Source organism: Suncus etruscus, chromosome 8 (assembly GCF_024139225.1).
Source record: "Suncus etruscus isolate mSunEtr1 chromosome 8, mSunEtr1.pri.cur, whole genome shotgun sequence".
Lineage (NCBI taxonomy): Eukaryota > Metazoa > Chordata > Mammalia > Eulipotyphla > Soricidae > Suncus > Suncus etruscus.
Genome location: NC_064855.1, coordinates 70822092 through 70841904, shown reverse-complemented (window position 1 = coordinate 70841904; position 19813 = coordinate 70822092). Strand labels below are relative to the sequence as shown.

The 19813-nt window shown below is 40.5% G+C and overlaps 1 protein-coding gene across 1 annotated transcript; it reads left to right on the top strand.

Annotated features, from left to right (window-relative positions):
• Positions 1–1126: 1126 nt before the first annotated feature.
• On the top strand, positions 1127–19563 carry WBP4 (WW domain binding protein 4). The gene is made up of 10 exons (XM_049778812.1): positions 1127–1225; positions 1973–2045; positions 6041–6103; positions 6188–6311; positions 8130–8297; positions 10366–10412; positions 11253–11328; positions 15161–15354; positions 17814–17977; positions 19341–19563. Coding segments are annotated over exons 1-10 (1122 nt in total). The 5' UTR covers positions 1127–1223; the 3' UTR covers positions 19552–19563.
• Positions 19564–19813: the final 250 nt, after the last annotated feature.

The following is a 19813-nucleotide window of genomic DNA, read 5'->3' as shown; positions in this document are numbered from 1 at the left end:
ACAAGCTGCTGACTTCACCACCCCTTAATAGTCTTCTATAGTCCTTCTCCTTCTCTAACAACTCGCCGACGGCCTCCTGCCCCTCCCAGCCTCCAACAGGTCCTGCTGGGCCCCGCTGGTCAAAGTGCGCACGGGCCGCGTCGGCCCAGTTGCTGCGCGCGGCGACGTCTCTCTCCCCTCGCTCCCCCGCGACAGCTGTGCAACGATCGGCGTTTGCTTTGGGGCGGAGGCGCGACGCGAGCCTCCCGGGCCCAGAGCCAGCGAGCCTAGAATCTGGAGGTGCTTGGTTGGTTCTGGATCCTGAGGTGGGGGAGAGCGTCTAGAGCTTGAAAGCAAGGCGGGAATGATGCCAAAAGGGGTGCACTTAAGGAGAGAGAGGTGGCAGCTCTTCAGCTCAAGTCCCCCCGGCGCTTTTCGGCCCTTCTGGTGGTGGTGACCTCAACCTCTTTATATGCACCCTCCGCCTCTGAGGGCCGCCCCTGAGGGGAGGGGAAGAGAGAGAGAGGAAGAGGAGGTGGAGGAGATTGACAACTTGGTTTGAGCCATCCGGGCACCCGTAGTTGGGAACTGTGGAAACCCTGGTCTCCCGGGAAGGAGATTGTGAATTTGCTTTTGAGCCGGCCGGGCACTCGTAGTCGGGAACCCGTGAAACGCCGGTCTGCCGGGAAGGAGCTCGCGAACTCGGTTTGAGCCATCCGGGCACCCGTAATAGGGAATCGTGAACCGTTGGTATCCCGAGAAGGAGTTGAGAACTTGGTTTGGGCCGTCCGGGTACTCGTAGTCGGGACCCGTGAAACCCCGGTCCTCGGGAAGGAAATTGCGAACACATTTTTTGAATTATTCGGGCACCCGTAATTGGGACCCGTGAAACGCCGAGCTTCGGGAAAGGAGCTTGCGAACTTGGTTTGAGCATCCGAGTACCCGTAGTTGAAACCCGTGAAAAGCCGGTCTCCGGAGAAGGAGATTGCTAATAGGATTGAGCCGTCCGGGTACCCGTAGCTGGAAACCATGAAAAGCCGTTCTCCGGGGAAGGAGATTGCCAACATGCTTTGAGCCGTCCAGGCACCCGTAGTCGGGAACCCTGGACCACCTGGTCCCCGGAAGGAGGGAGGTGTCCGGGCTCCTCCGTTTGGCCTGGGCCTGGTGGCGGCTCGGGCTTTGACTGGATGCGAGCCTAAAACCGGACCCGGAGGAGACGCGCTGAGCCAGAGGCGGGCCCAGTCATGTGAGTCGGGTCCCAGGCCCCGAAACAAACGGAGCTTTGTTGCTCTCGGGGCCGGTGTCTCCCGCCCCCCGGCCCTGGGCGTGACCGTCGCTTTCCTAACTCGCTCGGCGCTGAGGGCTGGAGATCAGCCGAGGGGTTGGAGTTGGGGCCGGGGAGCCCCGAACCAACGGGGCAGTGGGAAACTTTGGGGCTGGACCCCGCGGGTCAGTGTGATGACGACTTTTCTGTTGTTCTCTTGGGCCGGCCCCAATGTGCATTTGACTTTTTTTCCACCCACTCCCTCTTGGCCCTGCAGCTCCAAAATCTTTATTTAATTCACTGACGGGTCACGGGGTGGAAACCACAGCTTTGTGCTTTGTTTTTGGGAGGGACCAAAGCTTGCTTTTAAAGAGCAAGAGTTTGCAAGTTTCTTTAGCAATCTCCCACCATGCCCTAAAAGGACTCAAAAGGCTGAATTGAGCCTCTTCTTAAGAGATGTTTCTTGCTTTGCCTCGATGAGAGGCCTCAAGGAGAATTTCTCCAAGCTTGGTTTTATTGGAGGTGACTTTAAAAACCTGTGCAGGCCTTTTTCTTTTCTACTCTATTGGCTTTGATGAGCTTGCCGGCTTCAAACAGCCAAACGGTGTTGTGGATGTGTGTAACAGGATTCGGGAACAGAAGCTATGGTTCCTTGAGATGTGAAGCATGCAGAATTTGAACTTATAAAAATTATAAGTAAGCTTAGACTTGTTCTCCCCTTTTTTTCAGGGCAGACTACTGGAAGTCACAACCAAAGAAATTCTGTGATTACTGCAAGTGCTGGATAGCGGACAATAGGCCTGTATGATTATTCCATATTAGAGATTCTATTAAACTATACACGTGATATTTTTTAACTTAAACTCAGAGTTCATAAAGTGCTTTCTTATAGTTGCTCTTATGTAAACATCAAAAGTTTTTTTTTTAATTCCTTGTAGGAAAACTATTAAGCCTTCTTCCTTTTCATTAGGCTAAGTTTGATTGCATTATGAACTAAATTTTCTATGGCCTTCAGCCCCATTCAGGAAATGGACTAAGTGAATGAATAATCTCTGTTTAGGAAATGCCTACATTAGGGGTTTGAGAGATAGTACAGTGGACAAGTAAGGACTCACCTTGCACACCCAATTCAGGTTAGATCCTCTTGGATCACATATAGTTCCCCAAGCACTGCCAGAAGTAATCCCTGAGTAGCAGCGTCACCAGGTGTGACCCAAAAACTGAAAAAGAGAGAAACGAACAGAATGTATTATGATGGTATTATTTGTAACACTAGTATATAAAAAGAAAAATAAAAGCAGAGCTCTAATATGCAAAAGAATAGTGTTTTTTCTGTGTAGTTTTGATGTTTTGTTTTGTTTTGCCACACTTGGCCATGCTCAGGGATACTAGAGGCTGGGCATTGTAGGATCACTACTTACAGGGCTAGGGGACCATATAGGATGCCCGGATTAGATCCCAGGGTTGACTCCTTGCGAAATGAGGCAAAAATCTACCTTCTATACTTCAGTCACTGTAGTTTTTCCTCATTGCTGATCTTTTAGTTTAGATTCAGCTTTGAAAACAAAGCATTGATTTCTTTCCTCATGTATATATCATAATACTAAATATATACTGATGTATATATGTGAGATTGTGTTTTTTAGTATTTTTGTATTAGTATTTTTTTGTTTTGGGACCACACCTGGCTGTGCTCAGGGTTTACTCTCGGTGTTGCTGTCTGGTCACGCCTGTTAAGGTTAATCGAACTTGGTCTGCTGCTTTCAAAACAATCTCCTCACCCTGCTGTACTGTTTTTCAGACCCTATAAGTGCTAAGAGTATGTTTTAAATATATTGTTTATATCACTTTTATTATTAGAGTTGGATGTCCAAAATAATCTATGGACTGGGAATGAGGCCTTTCACTGTAGAACACTTAAGAACACTTGCCCTCCCAGACAGCACTTAAGGGCCTGAGCAGTAACACAACCATAGGACTTTTGCCTTGCACTTGGCCAGGGATGGACCTGGGTTCAATTCCCAGGTCCCATGTGGTCTCCCAAGCTTGGCCGGAGTGATTTCTGCGCAGAGAGCTAGGAATTACCCCTGAGCACCGCCGGGTGTGGCCCCAAAACAAAACAAAATAAAAAAAAACAAACTTAAGAATACTTGCCTCCAGACAGCGGGTAGAGCTTTTGCCTTGCATGAAGCCAACCCCTGGCATCCCATCTGGTCCCCCAAGCCTCCTAAGAGTAACTTCTGAGCACAGAGCCAAGATTAACCCCGAGTGCCACCGGATATGACCCCAACTCCCCCCCCCCCCCCAAAATACTTGCCTCTACATATACTAAGACTCTGGGTCTCATTCCCGGTACTAGTGGGGGGTGGAGGTGGGACATGGGACCTAGTAATGTTGTTACATTATTTTGAGAGACATTTACTGTTGTCTTTGAGGAATTTAGAGATGCTTTTATTGAGTATTATTTTTATAGTTGTTAATGTATATGACTGGTTTGACTTCATCCTTTCAAATGTCACAAATTTTAAAATCTACAGCAGGGGTCTCAAACTCAATTTCCCTGGGGGCCGCAGGAGGCAAAGTCGGGGTGAGGCAGGGCTACATAAAGGATCTCGCTTACCGAATATTCGCAATAAAAAAATTGCATTAGTAAGGAAAAAAAATCGCATTAAACATTTGCATACCCCAAACGGAACTGCTCGAGGTATGCGAATGTTTAATGCGATTTTTTTCTTGTTGTTTGTTTTTGGGCCACACACGGTGATGCTCAGTGGTTACTCCTGGCTATGCACTCAGAAGTCGCTCCTGTCTTGGGGGACCATATGGGACTCCCAGGGATCGAACTGCGGTCCGTCCAAGGCTAGCACAGGCAAGGCAGACACCTTATCTCTAGCGCCACTGCCCGGCCGCGATTTTTTTCTTACTAAAGTGATTTTTATTGTGATTATTCGGTAAGCGAATAATCGTGAATAGTGTGATATTTGAAGGCTGGCCACGGGCCACAAAATGTTGTACGGAGGGCCGCAAACGACCCGCGGGCCTCTTTGAGACCCCTGACCTACACAAACCATTATCAGTCTACCTACCTTAAAGGTACCCAGGCAGTTAAATGAATTTTATTAATTACGTAGGATAAATTACTTCCAAAATCATTTTTCTTTATGGCCTTGAAGTGCTATACACTTTAATTAAATCTTTGGTTTTGGGTTCTCTTTTTTTTTTTTTACCTTGGTTTTGAGGCCATACCTGGTAGTGGTTGGGGGTGATGGTGGTGGATTATTTCTGGCACTGCACTCAGGGCTCCTGGACCATATGGCATGTCCAGCATCGAACCCTGGCCAACCAACTACAAGGGAAGCACCCTACCTGCTATATCTGTCCTGCCCTTATCTATGGTTTTAAAATTTTATATTAATATTTAGTATGCTTTTTGAAATGTAATAAACTAAGATATCTAGCAAATAAAAAACAGATGATAGAGAGTTACATTTTGGTGACGAATTCATTGTAGTACTTCAGAATAGCTTCTTCAGCATAGAAGATTTAATTGACAAAACTAATTTGCAAAATTTGCCCCAAATTTGTTGTGTACGGCAATTTTAAAGGTATTTCTGGCTCTTTTAAATAGGTAATAATATTCATTCACACACCTTTCTCTGTCTATCCAGTTTTACCTTTGTTCCTAGTAAGTCATCATTATTTTAATTATTTTGTCTCTTCCATAGTTTCTATTGAATATAATTTTTATCCTTCATAGCTTTTTTCCATATTTGTAAATTATTTTCATACTATATACACTGTCTTTTACCTAATTTTTGTTTTATAAATTAATAATTCATCAGAATAGTATATGGGTAGCTTCTTTGTATTTTAGTACTGACTGGTCCCTTATAGATCAATATTTGTTTCGCTTTTATATGCAGTACTCCAGTGAATAAACTTGTATATAACGTTGTTTTGTATATGCACAAGTTTTTTGGTAGACTCTCTCTCAGAAATGGGTTTTCTGGTTCATATAGTAAAAATATATATAATTTTGGCAAGGATAGAGCTGAATTGACCTCTATAATAGTTATTCATTTTGTAAATATTACATTTGTAACATAGCTACATTTATAAGTATGTGTACAGAGTCTAAGGGATAGTACAGTAAGTAGAGTTGACCCAAATTTAATTCTCACCATCTCATATGACCCACCCTGCCAAGTACCACCAGCAGTAACCTCTATTATCACTGGGTGTGACCCATCCCATATCCTCACCCCCACCAACAGTGTGTTTTCAGTTTCAGAGGGACTTTTAAATATCTGTTTTCCCAATTTAGAAAAAGATTCTAAAGATCATTATGTATTATCTTTGACTTTTAAACCAATATGGTAAATAGAGTAGTTCAAATATTAGAGGCTTATTGCATTTTTTATATTTTATATTGAGAGACCTTTCTTGAAGTTAAGATCTTTTTTCCCACTCCTCTTTCAGCTCAAGATTCATGTCGAGTTTCATTGCAATCATATTTGCTAGATTAGTCATGAGAGTACCTTTTCAAAACATCAAAAGACTTTTTTCCATTTCTGTGATCATCACAGTTTATATTAAGCACCAAAGGAAATCAAAGAGTATAATAATAGTGTAGTCAGTTCCATGGCATCATTTGATGAAATAATCTTTGCATTAAAATTTTTTATCTTTTTCTGTCATTTGTTTTAATTTCAGTTATATTCCAGCTTCATATTTACTCTTCTACTTCACTGTGAACATTATGTTTATGTAGTTTTCCTTTGTGTTTTCTTTTCCAAGAGTGTTGAATTTCATGAAAGAGGAAAGAATCATAAGGAAAATGTGGCAAAGAGGATCAGTGAGGTAATTGCTTTGTCTTTGCCAATTTTTTTTGATGTAAATGTCATTCCTTTATCTAACTTTTACTTTTATATGTGTCTTTCTTAGATTAAACAGAAAAGCCTGGATAAGGCAAAGGAAGAAGAAAAGGCATCAAAGGAGTTTGCTGCAATGGAGGCGGCTGCCCTTAAAGCATACCAAGAGGATTTGAAAAGGCTTGGCTTAAAGTCAGGTAAAAAAAAGCAGCCAGCATGTTTTAAAAGTAACATCAGAGGTCATGCTAAGTGAGCTTTCATTGTTTTCACAAAGAGGCTTTTATACTCAGTGTCTAATCTTAGTTCTTTTTCTATATATCACAGCCCCATTTATTTTAGGGTGGGCAGGGAAGAGTGATTCCCGAATAGTGCTCTAGGGAGACCCCCTCCCAGCAGTTCTCTCCATCCAGATTCATAATTCAGTGCAGTTATCAAGGATGTCATCCTGTGAGGACCCTACTATGCCAAAAATCACTAAATTCACCTAGATGTTACTCAAGGGCCACTCAGAAAAACTTGATGGTGTTCAGGGGCCTCCAGGCCTACATCTCGCAATACTTGTTGAGGAAGGGGACATGTGGTACCAGGGATCAAACTAGCATTGAGAGCATGTGACCAAACCTTATACCTTACCCCATCATAACCTTATTTAAGCTGGGACTTCAGAATTTATTTATTTTACTTTTAGTGTCACACCCAGCAATGCTCAGGTTATTCCTGGGTCTGCACTCAGGAATCACTCCTGATGGTGCTCAGAAGACCATATGAGATGCTAGGGATTGAACCCAGATTATCTGTAGGCAAGGCAAGCACCTTATATACTGTTCTGTCTCTTCAGCCCGTTTTGCTTTTATTTTTATTATTTTTTGATTTTTTGATTTTTCAGCCACACCTGGTGGCACTCAGGGGTTACTCCTGGCTATGCACTCAGAAATCACTCCTGGCTAAGGAGACCATATGGGATGCTGGGGGATTGAACCACGTCCATCTTAAGCTAGCGCAGGCAAGGCAGATGCCTTACCGCTTTCGCCACCACTCATGCCCCTGTTTTGGTTTTATTTTTAATTGAAGCAACCTCCAGCAATGTTATGGAAATGGGATTGATGGGCCACTCTTGGCTATGTTTGGCTTAATAGCTAAGCTTGATACAGGCTTGATCATGATGCTAAGAGGGCCATGATGGGGATTAAACTCAGCTTTGTACATACTAGGCATGTGTTCCTTGACTTGAAATTTTTCTCCCCTGGCTTTGAATTTAAAACTTCATCATTTAACACCCCATGTGAAACAACCATATTTTATTGGTATTTACCTATTCTTAGTTGTCTCTGGTCAGTGGTTTATTTTAGAAATACTTGGTTATTTGGGGTATTCTAATTAGTCAACTAAAGGAAGTTAATTGTTTTTTGTTTTTGTTTTTTTTTTTTGCTTTTTTTTTTTTTTTTGCTTTTTTTTCTTTTGGGGGGGCACCCGGATATGAACCGGGAAGTTAATTGTTAAATAACCTTATACTTTATCTCATGTGAGCAAACTATGTTTATTTATGTTGTTGAATAACAGAGAATTTTCCTTTGTAGAAGGTAGATAATTTAAAGATGAGTATAACTCAGTTTCAGAAAGTAAGGCTTTGGCTGGAGCAATAGTATAGCAGGAACATTTGATTTGCCTGCATTACTGGGGCTCAGTTTCCAGCAGGACAGATGGTGGTTTGAATCCCGGTATCCCATATGGTTTTCCGAGCCTGTCAGGTGCGATTTCTGAGCACAGAGCTAGAAATAACCCCAGAGTACCGCCGGGTGTCACCCAAAAAACAAAAAGGAAAAAAAAAAAAGAAATTATTCCTGGCAGGCTCGGGGCACTATATGAGGTGTTGACCCAGGGATTGAACCTGGGTCAGCCCTATGCAAGGCAAATGCCGTACCCGCTGTGCTACCCCTCTGGCACCATTGAAATGAATTTTAACATTCAGTGCCCCCATTTAAAAAGATTCTCAGATTAATTTATAATTTTTTTAGACATTTCAGAGGAAATCATACCACCAGTAGCCAGCACTGTACCACCTACCTCTTCATCAGATCAGCCAAAAGAAAAAAAGAAAAAGAAAAAAGAGCCTTCAAAAGATCGATGGGTAGAAGGCTTAACTTCTGAGGGTTACCGTTACTATTATGATCTTAACACAGGAGGTAAGTCATTTAGGCATGGAACTAGTAAAGAACAATAACTATTTTGTACTAGAATTTTTAGTTAATAAAGAAACATTCCAACTATAGTAAACTATAAATACATTTTACCTGCAATGGTAAGAAAATTCAGTATTTAAAAAGTTACCCTTCTCAGAACCAGAGATGTGACTCAGTAATACAGTTTCCTTGCCTTGCATGCCAAGGATAAGGGTTCTGTTGTAGCACAAACAAAAATATTTGCAGTGACTCAATGCCCTGCATAGTCAAAACCTTAATAAAAGGCTTTTTAAAGATAAACTATTGTCTTATGTTTTCTCAATACACCTTTAAGTATGAAATGCATGGAAATAAGGCCTTTTACATAGAAACAAGGCATTTTAAGAACTATTTTGTAAGTTGCAGTGATTTTTGTTTTGTTTTGTTTTGTTTGGGCCACTCCCATTTGATGCTCAGGGGTTATTCCTGGCTAAGCGCTCATAAATTGCCCCTGGCTTGGGGGGACCATATGGGACATCGGGAGATCGAACCGTGGTCCTGATCCTTGGCTAGAACTTGCAAGGCAGACACATTACCTTAGCGCCACCTCACCGGCCCCTGCTGTTGCAGTGTTTTTTTTTTTTGTTTTTTTTTTTTTGTGGAAATATTAGCTTTGTTCGGTGGACAAGACTGAAGTCCAAAGCCTCAGCATCAGTTCCAGCCAAAAAGCTGTTGCAGTGATTTTTAAAGTACAGAAGGTATTTTTCAGGATTACTCGTCTTGCTTGCAGCTTACCCAGATTCTATCTTCAGCATCCCATACGATCCTCTGAGCTGGCCAGGAATAATTTCTGAATACAAAGCTAGGAATTCCCGAGTGCTGTAGATGTGGTCCAAAAACCGAAAAAAAATAAAATAAAATAAGTTTGGGTTTTCTTCAAGCAAAAAGGAAAACAGAATCTAATTTAATCTTCTTTATACAGTTACCAGAATCTAATTTAATCTTCTTTGTACAGTTATCTTGTTTAACTTAGTAAAAGTTTTTCCCTTCCCAGTAATGTTTTGTATTTTGATTTCTAATAGCATAGAATACATAGTGGATAGAGATAGCACAGTGGCGTTTGCCTTGCAAGCAGCCGATCCAGGACCAAAGGTGATTGGTTCGAATCCCGGTGTCCCATATGGTCCCCCGTGCCTGCCAGGAGCTATTTCTGAGCAGACAGCCAGGAGTAACCCCTGAGCACCGCCGGGTGTGACCCAAAAACGAAAAAAAAAAAAAAAAAAAAAGAATACACAGTGGTATTAATAGTACTTGTTGTTTTCTTTTAAAATCTATATATATTGGAATTTTTATTCCATATGAATTTTTAGCTGAATAGGGTTTGTTTGTTTGTTTAAATATATTTAGTGTTACTGTTCAGAAACAAACACTTGGGCACTAGAGTATAGTGGGTAATTGCCTTGCATGTTGCCAATTCAGGTTTGATCCCTGGCACCCTATACAGTCCCTGACCCCTGCCAGGAGAGACTCCTGAGTACAAAGCCAGTAAGCAGAAAAGTGGAACACCAGGGGGGGTCCCAAAAGAAACATGTTTCAGAAATAAACATCTGGAGCATAGAAAGAAAAGAAAGAAAAAGGAAGGGGGAGGGAGGGAGAGAGAGAGAAGGAAGGGAGGGAGGGAGAGAGAAAGAAAGGAAGGGAGGGAGGGAGAGAAGGAAGGAAGGAAGGGAGGGAGGGAGGGAGGAAAAGAAGGAGGGAGGGAGAGAGAAGAAAGGAAGGGAGCAAGGGAAGGAAGGAGGGAGGGAGAGAGAGAAGAAAAGAAGGGAGCAAGGGAAGGAAGGAGGGAGGGAGAGAGAGAAGAAAGGGAAGGAGGGAGGGAGGAAGGAAGGAAGGCAACAACTCATAATACAAGAAGGAATTTTGGAGTGTTTGAGTAGAAATGTAATTAAGATGAAATGAGAGCTGCCCAGAAGTTACATGTGGGTATGGTACAAATTGATTATCTTGTGAACATTAGTAAACTAATTTTTTTAAGTTATTGTTTATGTTTTAAAGCAAAAGATGTCTTAATTTCAATGTATTTTGTTTTAAGTAACTCAGTGGGAGAAACCTGAAGAATTTCAAGGAAGCTTGAAAAAGGTAACGGAAGTACATTAATAAGTAGTGTTTTTGTTTCTTTAAAATGATTGACTTCTAGGGTTTCATTAAGCAAATTTACTTCCCAGATAAGAATTATATCTTGGCCCTCAGAACACTTACTGTTTCTTTCTTTTTTTTTTTTTTTTTTTTTTTGGTTTTTGGGCCACACCCGGCAGTGCTCAGGGGTCACTCCTGGCTATCTGCTCAGAAATAGCTCCTGGCAGGCACGGGGGACCATATGGGACCCCGGGATTCGAACCAACCACCTTTGGTCCTGGATCAGCTGCTTGCAAGGCAAACGCCGCTGTGCTATCTCTCCAGGCCCTGTTTCTTTCTTTCTATAATTCTTTGGCTGGAAGTTTGGAGTGGAGAAGTTGGGGAGTGAAAAACTGATGTCTTTATAAGCTTTATACAGGACAGTGCTATCATTTTCAGAGGTGTGACTATCTCCTTGAAAATTAGCTCTCATGATTAACACACATCAGACTTTCTGGCCATGATCAGTACCACAACTTTCATTCCTAGGTGTCAAAGAGAAAGGATAGAAAGGTTGACTCTGCTTTTAGTTATTTTTGTTTGGTTGGGTTTTTTGTATGTTTCTTTGGGTCACACCCAGCTGCGCTCAGGTGTTACTCCTGGCTCTGCTCTCAGAAGTTGCCCTGGCAGTCTCAGGGACCATATGGGATGCCGGGATTCCAACCAGGGTCTGTCTTGTGTTGGCCGCATGCAAGGCAAATGCCTTACTGCTGTGCTTTTGCTCTGGATCCTGCCTTTAGTTATTTAATATGTAGTTACAACTTTATCTTTAGTTGATGCACTATTTTTTCCCCCTCTTATTAGACAGCATTGAAGACTGTTTGGGTTGAAGGAGAAAGTGAAGATGGTCATACCTATTATTATAATGCAGAAACAGGAGGTATGTATTGCCTTTAATTGTTCTATTTAAAATTTTACTGAGACTATTACTAGCCTGCTGTTGAATCATCTGAAATTTTTTTTAAATATTGCTAGACATATTTCTATAATTTAAAAACTAAGGGGCCAGAAAGATAGTATAGCAGACAGGATATTTGCCTTACATGTGCTGACCCGTTAACTCCTGAATACCTCTTATGAATCCTGCCAGAAATAATCCCTAAGTACCGTTAAGTGTGGCCCAAAACCAAAAAATAATAATAAGTTAGAACTGGAAAGTGGAGCAGGAGTGATAGCACAGCGGAAGGGCATTTGCCTTGCATGCAGCCAACCTGGGTTCAATCCCCAACATCCCATTTGGTCCCCCGAGCCTGCCAGGAGTGATTTCTGAGCACAGAGCCAGGAGTAACCCAGGTGTGACTGAAAAAAAAAACCCTGGAAAGCATTTTTATTTTTTTTGCAGATACTAAGCTCACATTATTCTCAGTTCTGCATTTTCAAGGTTTACCCCCATCTCCTTTATTGCTGCAATAACTGAAGTTCCTACATCTGATTATGGTGTTCATAGATTGGCTATGGTGCTTGCTAGGGGTTTCACATCTCAGTTGTACTTAAATATTTGCTGAGGACTGGGAGGTTGCATTAATTGTGGTACTCATTCTCTGGTTGTATTACTTGCTAGAGTCAATGTGGTGTACACATGTGTATTCAGTAGGTGTTATTTACGTAGCCATGGTGCTTGAATTCTTTTAGTTGTATTTGCACAAACCTGGCTTTCCATCATAGTTGACCCATTCTGTTGTGACCTCAAGTGGGGGAACACGAAGGGACAGAAGTCTCAGAGCTAACGGAACTATCTCAGCATATTTGAGTTGGGCTGGAAATAGAACCCATGGCTTCTGCTTACATAATAGGCACTTTGACCACTGAGCCATTACCCAAACCATTGTATTCACAAAATTTTAAATGATAACTTTATTTTTGGGGGGATCATGCCTGGTAATACTCAGGTCTTACTTCTGGCTCTGCACTCAGGGATCACACTTGGTGGGATTTGGGGACCATATGGGGTGCCAGAGATGGAACCACATGTGGCCAGCCTCTGAAGACAAATAATGTCGCTGTACTATTGCTCCGGCCCCTAAAAAGATAATTATATTTATTTCCCAGTATATCCTAGTTGTATTACAAATCTTTACTTTGGACATTTAGAGGTCACCCAGTTTAGCTTTCATTTATGGTGTTTTGTTTTGTTTTCTTGAGAGTTGTGTGGGGTTTTTTGGCCACACCAGGCTATGTTTAAAGGAACATATACAGTTCTGGGGATTAGCCGTAGGCCAAGTAAGCACCTTAACCCCTGTAATTTTTTGACCACTACATTTTTGTTTGTGGTGTCAAGAATCAAACCCAGCACCCAAACATCACAAACACAAGGCAAGGATTTTACCTCTGAGCTGTATCCCCAGCCCCACCTGTTCGCTTTTTTTTTTTTTTTTTTTTTCAGAGCCAGAGCACCAACAGTGCTCAGGGAGTATGCTTGGCTTTGTGTTCTGACTTCACCCTCCTGGCGCTTGGGTGCCATGCAATGAAGATCAAATTCTATATGCAAAGTATGTCCCCAGCACTTTAAACACACTCTCCAGCCCCCACCTTTTGGGGGGATGCACTTTAGCACTGAGCTACAAATCTGGGCACAGATTTAACCACCTTTTCCTTTAAAAACAAAACAAGGGCCAGAGCAATAGAGTAGGGCATTTGCCTTCCATGTGGCCAACTTGGGTTCATCCCCGGCATCCCATATAGCTCCCCTAGCACCACCAGGGGTAATTCCTAATTACAAAGCCAAAAGTAACCCTGAGCACTGCTGTGTGGCCCCCTCAAAAGCACAAAGAAAAACTTTGAAGTGACAATTGGTTGTTTTTCTTTTACTATTTAATGTTTCATTATATATTTACAAATGTGTATAGTTATCTGAATATCTATTAAATTGCATAAAACATCCTAAAACCTTTTTAAATTTGTGTATGGTTTCTACCACAGTAAGTATTTCTAAAGTAGCTCTAGTATTATACAACTATACAACTTTGGAAGTTTAGGATGTTTTCCTATTGCCTACTGTCCAGAGCTCTCTACAGAACATTAAATGCTTAAGAGGAGTGGGGTTGGGAGGGAGCTTAGACCACACCTTGCGACGCTCAATGGTTACTCCTGGCTCTGCATGCAGGAATTACTCCTGTAATGCTTGGTGAACTTCATGGGGTGGTGGGAATCAAATCTGGGTCAGCCATGTGCAAGGGAAATGTACTGTCAATCCGGTCCCAAGAATGGACCTTCTAAATTCCCAGTAGACACTGCCTGACCATAACAATGTTTCTATCTAGTAAAATTTGGGTACTCAGTTTTCATAAAGATAAAATAATAACTGATGTAATTATTAGCTCTGGAATTAGATCTGAGCTCAGTGCACAGCTTGCTCTATTCCCAATTATATGATTATGGGCGTGTCAAAGAATCTTCAGATGCTCTTAAATGAAAAAAATGCTGTTTGTTATTCAGTAGAGTCCAGGTATTGATCAAGTGCCCACAGTAGTTCCTAGTACATAGTAGGTGCTTAATTAAAAAGTGTTCTGCTAATTCTTTTTATTTGTTTTTTTTTTTGTTTTTTTTTTGTTTTTTTTTTTTTTGGTTTTTTTTTTTTTTGGTTTTTGGGCCACACCCGGCGGTGCTCAGGGGTTACTCCTGGCTGTCTGCTCAGAAGTAGCTCCTGGCAGGCACGGGGGACCATATGGGACACCGGGATTCGAACCAACCACCTTAGGTTCTGGATCAGCTGCTTGCAAGGCAAGCACCGCTGTGCTATCTCTCCGGGAAATTCTTAATGTGATTATAAGGAAAACTTTTTTCATTAGTGTTTAAAAGTACTCTATTAATAAGGAACTCTATGTACATTTATGTACATTTATATGTGTGTGTATACACATATATATAGATTTGCTTTCAACATTTTTCATTTGAGCCAGAAAGAGATAGTACAGGGTGTATGGGTACTGACCTCACAGACAACCACCCTAGTTCAGTTCCTGGCATCTCATATACTCACCAAAGTATAAAGCCAGACCCCTTGAGCATCATTGGATATTGCCTCCTCTACAAAAAAAAAAATCCAAACAAACAAAAAAAATACCTCAATACTTGTTTCTAGAACAGTGGTAATAATTAACAGAGCTGAGTGCTGCTTCTAACCTTACTGTTCCAGTTGTACAATATACTTTAGAAAGCCTTTCCCTTTTACTAAACTGAAATAGAGAATTCATAAGATAATTCAGAATTCTTGATTATTCGACTAAAATTCAATTAAACCACTAGATGGCAGTAAAGTTCATTGAAATGTTTTTTCTAATAGAAATAAGAAAAGATGATAGATTACAGTAACTCAAGTCTTCACAAGATGTTTTCACTTTATAAAAATATCAGGGATTCTTTGTGATAAATAAATTTCAGGAAATAGTGTATGCTCATTATCACCTATTTCCAAACTATTGGTATCAGGTAAATTGTAAGAGACCTTACAAAGTATTGCCCCAGTTCTTTGGTTTCTTTACACTAGACCTAATTTTTTACATGTAAATCAGTTTACCTGTAAATCAGATTTGTTTAAAATCAATTTCTGAAAGATACAAGACCAAGATATTTGCATATCTTTATTATCTTCTTGATCAAGTCATAAACTGAAATAAATGAAATGTTGTTATATATGTGGTAGGAAGTATTGGAAATTAATTCTGAATAGAATTGCTTATTAAATAACATGATTGTTAAAATGTGTTGAATAGAATCCAGATGGGAAAAGCCTGAGGATTTTATTCCATTGTCCGGTGGTTCGCCTTCTAGCAAGGTCAATGAAAAGTCACTTGGCACCCCAGAAGATTCCAAATCATCAGATTCACATAGTGATTCCGATGAGGAAAAGCAAGCAGAGAAAGGAGATGTCTCAATAGAAACACAAAAAACGAAAATAAAGTTTACGGTAGGTTCTTAAATTAACTCTTTATGAAAGTTTACCAGTAAAACTCTACAGATATTTTTAGTTTTTTGTAGAGGATAGAAATAAAAGACAACTAGATAATTGGTTGTACAAAATAATTTGTAAACCCCCTTACATTTGATATGCTTCTGGTATTTAGAGTTCTGGCTGAACATGCAAGTCTCAGTGCCTAAACCAAAAAAGCTAATATGAGTTGTCATCAACATATTGACATCCGTTTGAAGATACTAATTACTAAGAATCGCCCATAGGCCAACTAAACCCTCTTGGAATGTGAGAAATTGATCTATTAATATAACTCTAAAAGCCATCATCAAAATGTTCAGAGGGAACCATTAGAACTGCAGCTCTCACTGTTGTCTCTTGCATGTTTTGTCTTGTTCAGAAATCTATCAGGAATTTGTCACCCTTCTCCTCACACTTGCCTGTAGGGAGTGTGATCCATTGGAACTATGTATGAAAGAGTAGTCCTCACAGGCAGAGGCAGTTGCCTTTATCACTCTTAACTCACTGTTGGTTTGACCATCATGACAACCTTTGAACAAAAAAGTACCAATATTTGGAGCTCTAAATTTTATTTTGTGTTTGTGTCATCTCTTTAGGATGGAAAAGTTACTAGATAAAATAAGAACCTTATTTATTATATATACACAGAACACTTTATTGGGGTAGTGCTAGAGATACAGCTCATTTTGGTAACAAAAATGTATGTGTCCCTCTACGAAAAACCAAGATTGCTGAAAGAGTAAATATTGAGTCCTAGTCTTAGAACACAAATGCATAAGGAATGAGTTACTGGCCAGTCAGAGATTTGAGTAAACTGCTACTCAGGTCTGTACAGTTTGCAAAGCAGCTGAAAACCCATGCATGGTCCACTTGCTGAACTGGGAGCCTAGAGATTTGTTATCCTAGTAGACAAGATTCCATAAAAACACTATCTCAGCCAGGGCCTCCTATGGCAGCTCCATCTACCTTGAGGATGTGTCCATTCTAATTTCTTACGGTTGTCAGTTGTATACACCATTGAGATTTCAGGTACTATCCTTAAATGTGAAGACAGCTAATTAGTTAAGAGAGACATGAAGTTGAGATTGTAAAAACAGGTTAGGGCTCTTTCTTGCCTTGCATACAGCAACACTAATTCAATCCCTGAGACCAAATAGTCCTCAAAACACTGCCTAGAGCAACTCCTTAGCACAGACTGGGAATAGCTCCCAAGCATTACAGGGTATGGCCAAAGCCTTCCCACCTCCCAAAAGAAGAGGAGGCACATTGGCAAGAGGAGGTCAGTACTGGATATATAACTAAGAAGTGAAGAAGAGAGGAGGAAAAGGGACAGAATATATGGTTTTATTGTAGAACATTAAGATAATACACAGTATTTTAAAAAGCTGCCTTTGATTAACAGAACTAAGGAGGATAAGAACTTGGAAGGAGATTAAGTGGGAAGTGTGGAAATAAATAATGCAGTGTATTTTATTAAATTGAGTCTTGAAATAAACTGTTGGCAAAAATGGTAAAGCATGGGCAAAGAAAAAGGAATAGTGAGTAGGGTGCTTGCCTTCTGGTGGCCAGCCCAAGTTTGATCTATCCCCACACATCCCATATGGTCCCGAGTCCAGAGAAATTACTCTTACAGAGCCAGGAAGGAGTAAGCACTGAGCACCACACCATGTTAAACCCTTCCCCTAAAAAAAAAAATGTGTGTGTGTGTGTGTGTGTGTGTGTGTGTGTGTGTGTGTGTGTGTGTGTGTGTGTGTATCTGGGTTCCTCACTTTAAATTATGAGTATGTGTTGCTATTGAAGTCTGAAAATTCTGTGTTCTTGAAAGTGTCATGAAATTGTTGTTTTGATGCAATGTCTCAGAGTGTTTAAAAAATATATGGCCAGACTAGTGGCGCAAGCGGTAGGGCCTCTGCCTTGAACGTGCTACCCTAGGAGAGACCATGATTTAATCCCCAACATCCCATATGGTCCCCCAAGCCAGGAGTGATTTCTGAGCACATAGCCAGGAGTAAACCCTGAGCATCACCAGTTGTGGCCAAAACAGTAAATAAATAAAATAAAAATTTAAAAATTAGTATATGAGGAAATTTTAAAGTCTTGACTATGGTATTTAAGATATAATAAAATGGGCCCGGAGAGATAGCACAGTGGTGTTTGCTATCCAGGACCTAAGGTGGTTGGTTTGAATCCCGGTGTCCCATATGGCCCCCCGTGCCTGCCAGGAGCTATTTCTGAGCAGACATCCAGGAGTAACCCCTGAGCACTGCTGGGTGTGGCCCAAAAACTCAAAAAAAAAATTATATATATAATAAAAATATTAAGTCTTTCAAGGACTTTGTTCCATTATTAAATGCAAGTTTAAATTAAGTGAATATAAAGCAGTAAGACAACATTAAAGAAATTTTGTTTTATATAGTTTTGACTAATATTTTCAGATAAAAAAGAAAAGTAATGATAAAGGAACTGAATCCGAAAAACAAAAAGATAAAAAAAGCCAGGAGCAGAAATCATCAGTTTCAAAAGAAGAAAAGCCCAAGGTTCCTAAAAAACCAACTCCATATGGATACTGGCAAGAGATTAAACAAGAAGTTGAGTCTCAGTAAGTATCTAAAAGTATTGTAGGGGCATATTTTAATAGGGGCAACACTCAGTTGTGCTGGAGGCACCACTGTGCTTCTCCTCACACTGCTCAGTACCACTCGTAACTAAGCTACCAGGATTACACCTTTGACATTGGGATCCATGTAGTGCTAGTGTGGGCTTTAGGAATTTACTGGAACCAGAACTAAAATATTGAAAGGATTTTTTTCTCCTAGCCATACTTTTCTCTGCATGCCATCTTTATCCTACTACATAGTTTCTTTCTCTACCTAACAAAATATAAGATTCCAACAGTTTTTATTATTAACCACTAGAGAGGTAAACATAATAATCTTCTTAATTCATACACAAAGAACTTATGGATGGGACTGACTGGCAGAGATAGCATGACAAATCTGCTTTTTCACTGGCTAGTTCATGAACGGATAGCTCCTGTTAATCAGATACTCATCTCTACAACTTGATGCCTTGTTTTCTTGTGCTGCTTAACCCCCCCCCCCCAAGCTCTTGTCTGTCTGTCCATGGCTAATCAATATATGTAATGTACACTATATGACATACTGCTAACCACATTCAGGAGCAGGCATTTCCTTATAAACACTTTATGGGACATTAATAAAAGGTTATGTGGGATACTTATTGCCCCGTTTCCACATAAACATGTAGTATTTAAATAGTATGTGATGCTGGAGATCAAACCTAGGACCTTACAAAATTAAGGCAAGCACTCTATCATTGAATTAAATCACCAGCCCCAAGTGTATAGTATTATAAATGCTGTAAAGTCAGTAATTTTAAATATCTTTATATTTTAAAATAATCACTTTATAAGGCCATAGTCTAGTACACAAGTACTTGCACATGGCCAGCTGGGTTTGATATCTGGCATCCTATATGGCCACTTAAGTACTTCCAGAAGTAATTCCTGAGTTCAGAATCAGGAGTAACACCTGAATACTGCCAGGTGTGGTTAAAAAAAAAAAAGCAAAATAATGAGTTTATAACTCCTTACTGTCATTAAATGATGTTAAGGGTTTGTGGATTCAGAAGATATAGAAGTTGATGTTACTCTAAGCGATAATTATTTTGGGTGTATGTTCCCAAGTGTGCTCAGGAGGCCCTGGCAGCCACTCACAGTGTGTGATATTTGGCCACCTAAGCCAGCAGTCCAGTGTACGGGCTTGAGGATGTGGAACTTCTGGGATCAACCAATGGTGCCTGGGATCACGAGGGCTACTCTTGAAATGCTCAATGGCCTCCAAGGCCAAACCCAGTCATCTTGGGTATGATGCTATTATCTATCTCAGGTGGGCTCTAGCTCCGAACCTTTGAAATGATTTTGTTTTTACTTTCTTTTCTAGGGAAGAAATAGATTTAGAACTTCCAACCACTGAAAATGATTATGTGTCATCTTTCGAAGTTGGTGCTGATGAGGAACCCAGAGTAGTATTTAAAGAGAAAACAGTCACTTCCCTTGGAGTCATAGCAGATGGAGTGGCCCCAGTCTTCAAAAAGAGAAGACTGGAAAATGGGAAATCTAGAAACTTAAGGCAACGAGGCGATGATCAATAGTTGTCAGAGGACTCTATGGTTTTTGAACAAAATGAAAACTATATCTTAAAAATCCTGTTTCTGAATACTTCTGTGCTAAAATTTTAGATTTATGCTAAATGTATTTTATGTAAATTTAAAATAAATCTTTTTCATGTGAGACTTATTTTTGTTCCTAAAATGGAAAGCCTACTGCATGGCATTGTAATATTTATTATGTTCAGTGATTAAAATTTGCTAATTATGTAAAAAATATGCTACATATCTGTAAAACTAAGAATTA

Bases quoted from the DNA above. Each gene is read 5' to 3' on its own strand.
- WBP4 (XM_049778812.1), top strand. The intron at 11,329-15,160 runs GTATGTATTGCC...TGTGTTGAATAG, and splicing joins TTATAATGCAGAAACAGGAG to AATCCAGATGGGAAAAGCCT. The intron at 15,355-17,813 runs GTAGGTTCTTAA...TAATATTTTCAG, and splicing joins AAACGAAAATAAAGTTTACG to ATAAAAAAGAAAAGTAATGA.